The following is a 13,721-nucleotide window of genomic DNA, read 5'->3' on the forward strand; positions in this document are numbered from 1 at the left end:
ATTCGGATCTAATTCTCTGAAGCCTGTGACATTCGTTACAAAGGTGTGCCCCCTCCTCTCAGCCTCGGGAAAACTACGCAAGCCTTTGGAGACTGGCCAGATCTCCGAGACTGCTCCTCTTCCCAAGCTCAAGCAGAGAGAAAAACAACCAATGTACCCTCTCTTATCAGGTCTAGTCTACTGTGAGAAGAAAACAGCTTGGTTCATCTTGTGCAAAAACACAGCTTGGAAAAATACAGCTTGGATTCTCAACTGCAATGCCTAACTCTACGTTAAAGGCGATAGGCAGCTAACCTAAATATCAAATGCAATGTCTAATATCATGTCAAAGCCAATAGGCAGCTGAGCTGAATACAAAATGCAATGTATAATATCATGTCAAAGCCAATAGGCAGCTGAACTGAATACAGCATGTAATATCTAATAGCATGTCAAAGCCAATAGGCAGCTAGACTGAATACATCATGTCAAAGCCAATAGGCAGAATACAGAATGTAATGGCTAATGCAATGTCAAAGCCCATAGGCGGCTAAACTGAATACAGAAAGTAATGGCTAATGCCATGTCAAAGCCAATAGGTGGCTAGGCTGAACAAAACATACAATGTGCTACTGGTGAACATTGAGGAATTAATATGCGCAGTGGTGAAACACAAAGTCATTGGTCAAACTCCATTAATCAATGGCGGGACAATGGGATTGGTTGATAGTGTCTGAGAATAATTGATAGCGTATGGGATTGGCTGATAGCGTATGGGATTGGTTGAGAGTGTATGGGATGTGCTGATAGTGTATGCCATGGGATTGGCTGATAGTGTATGGGATTGGCTGACAATGTATGGGATTAGCTGATAGTGTATGGGATTCGCTGATAGTGTATGGGATTGGCTGATAGTGTATGGGATTATCTGATAATGTATGGGATTGGTTGATAGTGTATGAGAATGGCTAACAGTGTTTGATAAAAACTGATAGTGTATGATAAGGGCTGATTTAGGAAGTTACTGAGGTTGAAATGGCTGGTTTCATACGTGAAGAGCAGATCTTTAAGATCTAATGACATGTATTGTTTGTATCTTATCTATGTGGTATGGATAGTTCTGCTTATATAATAAGGTCCTTATAAATATATTTCAGGTGATTAAAGAAGCCACTGAGAGCTACAGATGTACTGACACCTATTATCACAGCCAGGACGACTCGCTGCTCCTCGTCCTGCACAACCCGATGAGCCAGCTCCGGCAGTGCCGGGAGTCGTGGGACATGGCTCTACACTCCAACGTCGGCTTCAGGTAATAGGTCCTGGAATCTTCACTGTCAGTGTACACCTGTAGCAAACATATGTTTTACCATGACCCTTTCAGTTTCGGGAGGTGTGGTTTGTGAAAAGTGCTTTCAAGAGTGTAGGAAAGTACCATCTTGCCTGGCATGTTACCCCCATTTTTCACTGTATATATGTTGTTTTAGTTGTATGTGTCACTGGGACCCTGGTAACCCAGGGCCCCAGTGCTCATAAGTGTGCCTGAATGTGTTACCTGTGTAGTGACTAACTGTCTCACTGAGGCTCTGCTAATCAGAACCTCAGTGGTTATGCTCTCTCATTTCTTTCCAAATTGTCACTAACAGGCTAGTGACCATTTTTACCAAATTACATTGGCTTACTGGAACACCCTTATAATTCCCTAGTATATGGTACTGAGGTACCCAGGGTATTGGGGTTCCAGGAGATCCCTATGGGCTGCAGCATTTCTTTTGCCACCCATAGGGAGCTCTGACAATTCTTACACAGGCCTGCCACTGCAGCCTGAGTGAAATAACGTCCACGTTATTTCACAGCCATTTTACACTGCACTTAAGTAACTTATAAGTCACCTATATGTCTAACCTTTACCTGGTAAAGGTTAGGTGCAAAGTTACTTAGTGTGAGGGCACCCTGGCACTAGCCAAGGTGCCCCCACATTGTTCAGAGCCAATTCCCTGAACTTTGTGAGTGCGGGGACACCATTACACGCGTGCACTACATATAGGTCACTACCTATATGTAGCTTCACAATGGTAACTCCGAATATGGCCATGTAACATGTCTATGATCATGGAATTGCCCCCTCTATGCCATCCTGGCATTGTTGGTACAATTCCATGATCCCAGTGGTCTGTAGCACAGACCCTGGTACTGCCAAACTGCCCTTCCTGGGGTTTCACTGCAGCTGCTGCTGCTGCCAACCCCTCAGACAGGCATCTGCCCTTCTGGGGTCCAGCCAGGCCTGGCCCAGGATGGCAGAACAAAGGACTTCCTCTGAGAGAGGGTGTGACACCCTCTCCTTTTGGAAAATGGTGTGAAGGCAGGGGAGGAGTAGCCTCCCCCAGCCTCTGGAAATGCTTTCTTGGGCACAGATGTGCCCAATTCTGCATAAGCCAGTCTACACCGGTTCAGGGGACCCCTTAGCCCTGCTCTGGCGCGAAACTGGACAAAGGAAAGGGGGGTGACCACTCCCCTGACCTGCACCTCCCCTGGGAGGTGTCCAGAGCTCCTCCAGTGTGCTCCAGACCTCTGCCATCTTGGAAACAGAGGTGCTGCTGGCACACTGGACTGCTCTGAGTGGCCAGTGCCACCAGGTGACGTCAGAGACTCCTTCTGATAGGCTCCTTCAGGTGTTAGTAGCCTATCCTCTCTCCTAGGTAGCCAAACCCTCTTTTCTGGCTATTTAGGGTCTCTGTCTCTGGGGAAACTGCAGATAACGAATGCAAGAGCTCATCCGAGTTCTTCTGCATCTCCCTCTTCACCTTCTGATAAGGAATCGACTGCTGACCGCGCTGGAAGCCTGCAAACCTGCAACATAGTAGCAAAGACGACTACTGCAACTCTGTAACGCTGATCCTGCCGCCTTCTCGACTGTTTTCCTGCTTGTGCATGCTGTGGGGGTAGTCTGCCTCCTCTCTGCACCAGAAGCTCCGAAGAAATCTCCCGTGGGTCGACGGAATCTTCCCCCTGCAACTGCAGGCACCAAAAAGCTGCATTACTGGTCCCTTGGGTCTCCTCTCAGCACGACGAGCGAGGTCCCTCAAATCCAGCTACTCTGTCCACGTGACCCCCGCAGTCCAGTGACGCTTCAGTCCAAGTTTGGTGGAGGTAAGTCCTTGCCTCACCTCGCTGGGCTGCATTGCTGGGAACCGCGACTTTGCAGCTACTCCGGCCCCTGTGCACTTCCGGCGGAAATCCTTTGTGCACAGCCAAGCCTGGGTCCACGGCACTCTAACCTGCATTGCACGACTTTCTAAGTTGGTCTCCGGCGACGTGGGACTCCTTTGTGCAACTTCGGCGAGCACCGTTTCACGCATCCTCGTAGTGCCTGTTTCTGGCACTTCTCCGGGTGCTACCTGCTTCAGTGAGGGCTCTTTGTCTTGCTCGACGTCCCCTCTCTCTTCAGGTCCAATTTGCGACCTCCTGGTCCCTCCTGGGCCCCAGCAGCGTCCAAAAACGCCAAACGCACGATTTGCGTCTAGCAAGGCTTGTTGGCGTCCTTTCGGCGGGAAAACACTTCTGCACGACTCTCCAAGGCGAGAGGGATCCGTCCACCAAAGGGGAAGTCTCTAGCCCTTTTCGTTCCTGCAGAAACCTCAGCTTCTTCTGTCCAGTAGAAGCTTCTTTGCACCCGCAGCTGGCATTTCCTGGGCATCTGCCCATCTCCGACTTGCTTGTGACTTTTGGACTTGGTCCCCTTGTTCCACAGGTACCCTAGATTGGAAATCCACAGTTGTTGCATTGCTGGTTTGTGTCTTTCCTGCATTATTCCTCTAACACGACTTCTTTGTCCTTAGGGGAACTTTAGTGCACTTTGCACTCACTTTTCAGGGTCTTGGGGAGGGTTATTTTTCTAACTCTCACTATTTTCTAATAGTCCCAGCAACCCTCTACAAGGTCACATAGGTTTGGGGTCCATTCGTGGTTCGCATTCCACTTTTGGAGTATATGGTTTGTGTTGCCCCTAACCCTATGTTTCCCCATTGCATCCTATTGTAACTATACATTGTTTGCACTGTTTTCTAAGACTATACTGCATATTTTTGCTATTGTGTATATATATCTTGTGTATATTTCCTATCCTCTCACTGAGGGTACACTCTAAGATACTTTGGCATATTGTCATAAAAATAAAGTACCTTTATTTTTAGTATAACTGTGTATTGTGTTTTCTTATGATATTGTGCATATGACACTAAGTGGTACTGTAGTAGCTTCACACGTCTCCTAGTTCAGCCTAAGCTGCTCTGCTAAGCTACCATTATCTATCAGCCTAAGCTGCTAGACACCCTATACACTAATAAGGGATAACTGGGCCTGGTGCAAGGTGCAAGTACCCCTTGGTACTCACTACAAGCCAGTCCAGCCTCCTACAAAGAGGGATCAGAAATGTCATGCAGGGGTCTACTAAGCTTCAGTACACTTCAGTATAAGGCGCATGCCAATTGGTTACTTGGCTTTGTTTTGCATCTCAGGATATAGTGGAAGAAAGGTTGTTGTGCCTCGCTTTTAACTAGGCCTTGAGAAAGTCCCTTTAGGGACGAAACACGTGTCGGCTGAATTTGGTTCGGATTCTGCAGCGAATTGTTTCGCATTGGATACTAAGAAACTGCATTGCTTCAAGTCAACATATGGGACAACATACACCCTTGTCACGGACTTTTTGGACTTGGGTGTCTTTTGACTTTTAAGTCTCTGGAGTTCAATGATATGGACTTTCTAGACGAGTTGTGTCAAATTTGTGATGGCTGAAGTTGGTTCGGATTCTGCAGCGAATTGTTTCGCATTGGATACTAAGAAACTGCATTGCTTCAAGTCAACATATGGGACAACATACACCCTTGTCACGGACTTTTTGGACTTGGGTGTCTTTTGACTTTTAAGTCTCTGGAGTTCAATGATATGGACTTTCTAGACGAGTTGTGTCAAATTTGTGATATTTATTTCTTTAATTTTCTGTTGTTATTTTGAATTATTAGTTTTATTTGTATAGGTGTGTTTCTATTTGTATTAAATGTGAATTTCAAATAGTGTAGCCAATATGTAGAACTTATTATGTATTTGAACTGTACCATGGTTGTCTATTGAAGTTTAAATAGAACCAAAGGACTCAGGGTTTCAATTATTATTGGAAGTAAATCAATAATAGTGTGCTCCATTCTTCCTTTTGACACTAATAAGGGATAACTGGGCCTGGTGCAAGGTGCAAGTACCCCTTGGTACTCACTACAAGCCAGTCCAGCCTCCTACAAAGAGGGATCAGAAATGTCATGCAGGGGTCTACTAAGCCATCGCCTTGACTAACCAGCCAGCCACGGAAGGCCATTTGTGTGACACGCGCTGTAACTCTTTGCCACCACCAAATATGAATGTGAAGTTTCTTTATGTTTGTCACCACAATGATTTAAAGTGGTTGCAGATATTGAAACCTAGTCAACAAGAGGATGCCATGTGCTGTGCAGGTCTTCTGCTCATGGCCGGTTCAGCTTCACCAAGACTCCTGGGGCAGCCGCAGAGACCTCCATCACCTGGTTGTTCTTCTCGTCTTCTGCCGGGGGAACAAACCACCCCTGCAGCATCAGGAAGTTTATAACACTGCATTATGTCCTTCTGCTAGAGGAGCAATATTTAGGGATAAATGGGATACAATTCAGAAAACTGAAAATGGGACTACTTCTGGGCTCGATGCGTCCATCTAATATTTGGAAGCTGCACTGCGGTGAGGTGGAATCAAAATATCAGTGACGGTGATATCAGCATCTTCTCTTGTCATGTTCTTTATATCCTGAAAATAGACCTTGGTGCATAATGGCTTCAGGTAAAATGTTGATTTTGACAAAAGCAGTTACTTGAGGATGCTCCTTGAGAGGGACGTGGGCGTTGAATAGAGAAGCTTCAGTTACACTGTTGAAAAGTCATGTTGATGGGGATGCTGGTTGTATGGTCTTGTAGGTAATGCGGCTGGTTTAGATGATGCCGTGGGCCGGGTAGGGGAGCTGGCATGGGGGTGATGTGATCATATTTCTTCATGCTCGGGACGCCGTCCCATGGACACGTGTCGGATGCCTTTGAGGGCTGCCAGTGTGGAGTCTGGCAGGCTACGGAGTAAGGCCTTACTAACAATCGGACGCAGGAGTAAGGCCTTACTAACAATCAGACGCAGGAGTAAGGGCTTGAACTGCATTTTGAAGCCACTTTCTGAAGGGAGCAGTTTAACTTTCTTTGGAAGCGAGAGCTGGTACCAGGGCATATTTATTTATTTGACAGTATCTTCTTTCAGGGTGAGGTTGGTCATTAAAGGTGAATCCAAGTGACTTGGCTTTCAGTGAAAGTTCACATTTAAAGCCACCAGGACTCACAGGACTCATGTCATTGAGACAAGTTTGTAGTATTTCTTTATTATTGTCCTTGGCAAATACCAGTAATTCTGTTTTAGTTGGGTTGGACTACCAGGAGGTGCTGGGCATCAGATCTAGATGATGTGCAGCAGTGTTTGAGGCGTTGGATGTCTGTAGCAGAGGAAACTTTCAAGTAGAGTTGGGTATCATCTCCGTATTGATAAATGGTGATGATGTTATTTCTGAGTAGAGCTCCAAGTAGAGGCTCAAGATGACAGGGATAGTAGGGAACCCCGGGGAACTCCGCAGGTCATGGGGATCTTGAGGGGCCAATGTGTATGTGTATGTGTATATATATATATATATATATATATACAGGGAGTGCAGAATTATTAGGCAAATGAGTATTTTGACCACATCATCCTCTTTATGCATGTTGTCTTACTCCAAGCTGTATAGGCTCGAAAGCCTACTACCAATTAAGCATATTAGGTGATGTGCATCTCTGTAATGAGAAGGGGTGTGGTCTAATGACATCAACACCCTATATCAGGTGTGCATAATTATTAGGCAACTTCCTTTCCTTTGGCAAAATGGGTCAAAAGAAGGACTTGACAGGCTCCGAAAAGTCAAAAATAGTGAGATATCTTGCAGAGGGATGCAGCACTCTTAAAATTGCAAAGCTTCTGAAGCGTGATCATCGAACAATCAAGCGTTTCATTCAAAATAGTCAACAGGGTCGCAAGAAGCGTGTGGAAAAACCAAGGCGCAAAATAACTGCCCATGAACTGAGAAAAGTCAAGCGTGCAGCTGCCACGATGCCACTTGCCACCAGTTTGGCCATATTTCAGAGCTGCAACATCACTGGAGTGCCCAAAAGCACAAGGTGTGCAATACTCAGAGACATGGCCAAGGTAAGAAAGGCTGAAAGACGACCACCACTGAACAAGACACACAAGCTGAAACGTCAAGACTGGGCCAATAAATATCTCAAGACTGATTTTCCTAAGGTTTTATGGACTGATGAAATGAGAGTGAGTCTTGATGGGCCAGATGGATGGGCCCGTGGCTGGATTGGTAAAGGGCAGAGAGCTCCAGTCCGACTCAGACGCCAGCAAGGTGGAGGTGGAGTACTGGTTTGGGCTGGTATCATCAAAGATGAGCTTGTGGGGCCTTTTCGGGTTGAGGATGGAGTCAAGCTCAACTCCCAGTCCTACTGCCAGTTCCTGGAAGACACCTTCTTCAAGCAGTGGTACAGGAAGAAGTCTGCATCCTTCAAGAAAAACATGATTTTCATGCAGGACAATGCTCCATCACACGCGTCCAAGTACTCCACAGCGTGGCTGGCAAGAAAGGGTATAAAAGAAGGAAATCTAATGACATGGCCTCCTTGTTCACCTGATCTCAACCCCATTGAGAACCTGTGGTCCATCATCAAATGTGAGATTTACAAGGAGGGAAAACAGTACACCTCCCTGAACAGTGTCTGGGAGGCTGTGGTTGCTGCTGCACGCAATGTTGATGGTGAACAGATCAAAACACTGACAGAATCCATGGATGGCAGGCTTTTGAGTGTCCTTGCAAAGTAAGGTGGCTATATTGGTCGCTGATTTGTTTTTGTTTTGTTTTTGAATGTCAGAAATGTATATTTGTGAATGTTGAGATGTTATATTGGTTTCACTGGTAATAATAAATAATTGAAATGGGTATATATTTTTTTTTTGTTAAGTTGCCTAATAATTATGCACAGTAATAGTCACCTGCACACACAGATATCCCCCTAACATAGCTAAAACTAAAAACAAACTAAAAACTACTTCCAAAAATATTCAGCTTTGATATTAATGAGTTTTTTGGGTTCATTGAGAACATGGTTGTTGTTCAATAATACAATTAATCCTCAAAAATACAACTTGCCTAATAATTCTGCACTCCCTGTATAAATATATATATATATATATATATATATATATATATATATATATATACATATACACACACACACACACACATATATGTGGTAAGACTGTAGCATGATCCAAACCAAAAAGCAGCTGAGCACTGTATATGGTGAAAGCAAGCTTAATGTCAGCTAGTAATGGGAAAGGAAGCTGAGCTGTGGACGTTTAACCCCTTCTATGCCATGGACGTAACAGTTACATCCTGGCTGTGACCTGCCTGGGGAGCGCTAGCACTCCCCTGTATGTGTGGGTCAACCACTACACACTCCGCCCCCCCACCCCCTGGGAAGGGATGGCAGCGGAAGCACTTGCTTTGGACAAGGGTCGCTCCCCCTTGGGGCAATATATTTAGGCTGTTTCTCTTCCCCTTGGGGGCAGATCAGCCATATTTTTAGGCTGGGGCAGAAACCACTTATGCACCAGGGAGTGTGTGTGTGTTTTGTTTGCGGGGGCAGCCCCTTGGGCAGGGGTCGCTCCCTGTAGGGGCACATTACTGTTGGCCATTTCTGTCCCCCTTGGGGGCAGATCAGCCTATTTTTATTAGGCCCATCTGCCCCCAAGGGGGGCACAAACCACTTAGACACCAGGGATTGTTGTGTGTGTGTTTTGTTTGGGGGGCAGCCTCTTGGGCAGGAGTCACTTCCCTTTGTGAGGGTTTAGGAAGTTGGCTCTGTATGCACTATTTCAAAGTAAGGAATAGTATGCACAGAGTCCAAGGGTTCCCCTTAGAGGTAAGATAGTGGCAAAAGAGATAATACGAATGCTCTATTTTGTGGTAGTGTGGTCGAGCAGTAGGCTTATCAAAGGAGTAGTGTTAAGCATTTGTTGTACATACACACAGGCAATAAATGAGGAACACACACTCCGAGACAATTCCAGGCCAATAGGTCTTTGCATAGAAAAATATATTTTCTTAGTTTATTTTAAGAACCACAGGCTCAAATTCTACATGTAATATCTCATTTGAAAGGTATTGCAGGTAAGTACTTTAGGAACTTTGAATAATCACAATAGCATATATACTTTTTACATAAAACACATAGCTATTTTAAAAGTGGACACAGTGCAATTTTCACAGTTCCTGGGGGAGGTAAGTTAATGTTAGTTTTTGCAGGTAAGTAAACCACCTACGGGGTTCAAATTGGGGTCCAAGGTAGCCCACCGTTGGGGGTTCAGAGCAACCCCAAAGTTACCACACCAGCAGCTCAGGGCCAGTCAGGTGCAGAGTTCAAAGTGGTGCCCAAAACACATAGGCTTCAATGGAGAAGGGGGTGCCCCAGTTCCAGTCTGCCAGCAGGTAAGTACCTGCGTCTTCGGAGGGCAGACCAGGGGGGGTTTGTAGGGCACCGGGGGGGACACAAGTCCACACAGAAAGTACACCCTCAGCAGCGCGGGGGCGGCCGGGTGCAGTGTGCAAACAAGCGTCGGGTTTGTAATAGGAATCAATGGGAGACCAAGGGGTCTCTTCAGCGGTGCAGGCAGGCAAGGGGGGGGCTCCTCGGGGTAGCCACCACCTGGGCAAGGGAGAGGGCCTCCTGGGGGGTCACTCCTGCACTGGAGTTCCGATCCTTCAGGTCCTGGGGGCTGCGGGTGCAGTGTCTTTTCCAGGCGTCGGGATCTGGGAATCAGACAGTCGCGGTCAGGGGGAGCCTCGGGATTCTCTCTGCAGGCGTCGCTGTGGGGGCTCAGGGGGGGACAACTTTGGTTACTTACAGTCTCTGAGTCGTCGGAGGGTCCTCCCTGAAATGTTGTTTCTCCACCAGTCGAGTCAGGGTCGCCGGGTGTAGGGTTGCAAGTCTCACGCTTCTGGCGGGAAACGCTGTTGCCTTTAAGTTGCTCCTTTAGAAACAAAGTTGCAGTCTTGGGTGAACAGGGCCGCTGTTCTCGGGAGTTTCTTGGTCCTTTTAGAGCAGGGCAGTCTTCTGAGGATTCAGAGGTCGCTGGTCCTGGGGAAAGCGTAGCTGGAGCAGTTTTCTTCCGAAGGGGGGAGACAGGCCGGTAGAGCTGGGGCCAAGGCAGTTGGTGTCTCCGTCTTCTCTGCAGGGTTTTTCAGCTCAGCAGTCCTCTTCTTCTTAGGTTGCAGGAATCTGAGTTCCTTGGTTCTGGGGAGCCCCTAAATACTGAATTTAGGGGTGTGTTTAGGTCTGGGAGGGCAGTAGCCAATGGCTACTGTCCTTGAGGGTGGGTACACCCTCTTTGTGCCTCCTCCCTGAGGGGAGGGGGGCACATCCCTATTCCTGTTGGGGGAATCCTCCTTCTACAAGATGGAGGATTTCTAAAAGTCAGAGTCACCTCAGCTCAGGACACCTTAGGGGCTGTCCTGACTGGCCAGTGACGACTCCTTGTTTTTCTCATTATCTCTCCTGGACTTGCCGCCAAAAGTGGGGGCTGGGTCCAGGGGGCGGGCATCTCCACTAGCTGGAGTGCCCTGGGGCATTGTAACACGAAGCTTGAGCCTTTGAAGCTCACTGCTAGGTGTTACAGTTCCTGCAGGGGGGAGGTGTGAAGCACCTCCACCCAGAGCAGGCTTTGTTTCTGTCCTCAGAGAGCACAAAGGCTCTCACCGCATGGGGTCAGAAACTCGTCTCTCAGCAGCAGGCTGGCAGAGACCAGTCAGTCCTGCACTGAACAATTGGGTAAAAAACAGGGGGCATCTCTAAGATGCCCCTTGTGTGCATTTTTTAATTAATCCAACACTGACATCAGTGTGGGTTTATTATTCTGAGAAGTTTGGTACCAAACTTCCCAGTATTCAGTGTAGCCATTATGGAGCTGTGGAGTTCGTTTTTGACAGACTCCCAGACCATATTCTCTTATGGCTACCCTGCACTTACAATGTCTAAGGTTTTGCTTAGACAGTGTAGGGGCATAGTGCTCATGCACATATGCCCTCACCTGTGGTATAGTGCACCCTGCCTTAGGGCTGTAAGGCCTGTTAGAGGGGTGACTTACCTATGCCACAGGCAGTGTGAGGTTGGCATGGCACCCTGAGGGGAGTGCCATGTCGACTTAGTCATTTTCTCCCCACCAGCACACACAACCTGGCAAGCAGTGTGTCTGTGCTGAGTGAGGGGTCCCTAGGGTGGCATAAGACATGCTGCAGCCCTTAGAGACCTTCCTGGCATCAGGGCCCTTGGTACCAGGGGTACCAGTTACAAGGGACTTACCTGGATGCCAGGGTTGTGCCAATTGTGGAGACAATGGTACATTTTAGGTGAAAGAACACTGGTGCTGGGGCCTGGTTAGCAGGGTCCCAGCACACTTCTCAGTCAAGTCAGCATCAGTATCAGGCAAAAAGTGGGGGGTAACTGCAACAGGGAGCCATTTCTTTACAGAGGGGCATTCATTTTGGCCATTTCTGCCTATTTTTGTAAGGCACATCTGCCCCCAAGGAGCCAGAAAGCCCACTATACACCAGGGAATTCTTTTAAAGAAAAAGAGTGTGGTGGTATGACCATACCATCACCCCAATAAATGGGGACAACAAAGTAGTTCTGCCCACCAGGGGGTAGATGGGGTTATTACCCCCGATCCGACCCTAGGGGGCAGAAAGCCCACTAGATGCCGGGGAATTAAAAAAAAATAGAAGGGTGGGGGCTGCCAACCACTATGGGCATGGTAATGCCCCCACCCCAACTGAAGGAGGTAACAGTCTTACAGCCCCCAGCATTTCATCCCAATGGCAACCAAGAGGACATTTGACTCTTTTGGGTGTTGATTGTACATTTGGGCCAAGAGGGCCTGGCTAACTCCCAATATCGTCCCACTTGAAATGCGTGAGCGGCTGCAGTTTTTGGACTGTGGTAAGCTGTCATCTGGAAAAACCTACCAGATCCAGACACTTCTGAAATGTAACATCTGGGTGAGTCCAGGGTGGTCTGCTTCACATGCACCCCACGCCATCTTCTTACCCAGAAAGCCCTGCAAACCTCCAACTTTGCTTGAAATCACGCATTTCCCATACATTTTGATGATGGAACCTTCCGGAATCTGCAGGAATGCACAAAATTACTACCACCCAGCATTGGCAGATCTCTACTACTAAAAATTCTGCCCCACTTGTCAGCCAAAAAACGTTTGAAAAAAACCCTCCCTTTTGGACCCCCTTTCGTTTCCCCTCAGTTTCAACATGTTTTTGTCCGTTCCTTCTCACAGGCACTTGGCCCACCTACACAAGTGAGGTATCATTTTTATCAGTAGACTGAGGGGAACGCCGGGTGGTAGGAATTTGTGCCGGTACAGTGCTCCCACACAGAAATGTGAGGAAAATGTGATTTATTTATTTTTCGCTAAATTTGAGGTTTAGAGGGGATTCTGGGTACGAAAACACTGGGGGGATCCACTCAGGTCACACCTCCCGGGACTCCCTTGATTGTCAAGTTTTCGGAAATGTCTGGGTTTGGTAGGTTTCCCTAGCTTGCTGGTGAGCCAAGTACTAACAACGCAGACGCCCCCCTTGCAAAAACAGGTAGTTTTGTAATAGATAATTTTGATGTGTCTATGTTGTGTTTTGGGCCCTTCTCTGTCGTGGGTACTTGGCCTACCCATACAGTGAGGTACTATTTTTATCTGGAGACTTGGGGGAATGCTGGGTGGAAGGACGTTTGTGGCTCACATTCCAGAACTTTGTAGCACTGAAATGTGAGGGAAAAGTGTTTTTTAGCCAAATGTTGAGGTTTGGAAAGGATTCTGGGTAACAGCAGCCAGTGAGAGCCCCACAAGTCACTCAATCCTGGATTTCCCTAGGTGTCTAGTTTCGAAAATGCACAGGTTTGCTAGGTTTCCCCAGGTGCTGGCTGAGCCAGAGGTCAAACACCAAGCTAGGCACTTTGGGAAAAACACATCCGTTTTCATTGGAAAAATGTGATGTGTCCACTTTGCGTTTTGGGGCATTTCCTGTCACGGGCACTAGCCCTATCCACACAAGTGAGGTACCATTTTTATCGGGAGACTTGGGGGGAATGCTGGGTGGAAGGAAGTTTGTGGCTCCCCTTAGATTCCAGAACTTTGCAGCACCGAAATGTGAGAAAAAGGTGTTTTTAGCCCAATTTTGAGGTTTGCAAAGGATTCTGATTGAGAGAACCCAGTCAGAGCCCCACAAGTCACCCCATCCTTGATTCCCCTAAGTGTCTCTATAGTGACTTTAGGAGGATGATATAACTTCTCATAGTTCTCAAAGGTGCCTTAAGAGGGCGATATAACTCCTCATAGTTCTTAATAATGCCTTTAAGAGGACGATATAACTCCTCTTAGTTCTCGATGGTGTGTTTAAGAGGATGATATAACTCCTCATAGTTCTTCATGGTGGCTTTAACAGGACAATATAACTCCTCATAGTTCTCGAAGGTACCTTAAGAGGATGCTATAACTACTCATAGTTCTCGATGGTGTTTTTAAGAGG

The 13,721-nt window shown here is 47.1% G+C and overlaps 1 protein-coding gene across 5 annotated transcripts in view; it reads left to right on the forward strand.

Moving 5' to 3' along the window:
• Window positions 1-13,721, forward strand: part of SPAG17 (sperm associated antigen 17) — a 720,739-nt gene that overhangs the window by 353,977 nt on the left and 353,041 nt on the right. For all 5 annotated transcript variants that reach the window (XM_069203004.1, XM_069203006.1, XM_069203008.1 and 2 more), the window contains one exon: window positions 1,137-1,291. In XM_069203004.1, the coding sequence (XP_069059105.1) occupies window positions 1,137-1,291 (155 nt within the window). The remainder of the gene's footprint in view (window positions 1-1,136; window positions 1,292-13,721) is intronic.

This window comes from Pleurodeles waltl, chromosome 8 (assembly GCF_031143425.1).
Source record: "Pleurodeles waltl isolate 20211129_DDA chromosome 8, aPleWal1.hap1.20221129, whole genome shotgun sequence".
NCBI lineage: Eukaryota > Metazoa > Chordata > Amphibia > Caudata > Salamandridae > Pleurodeles > Pleurodeles waltl.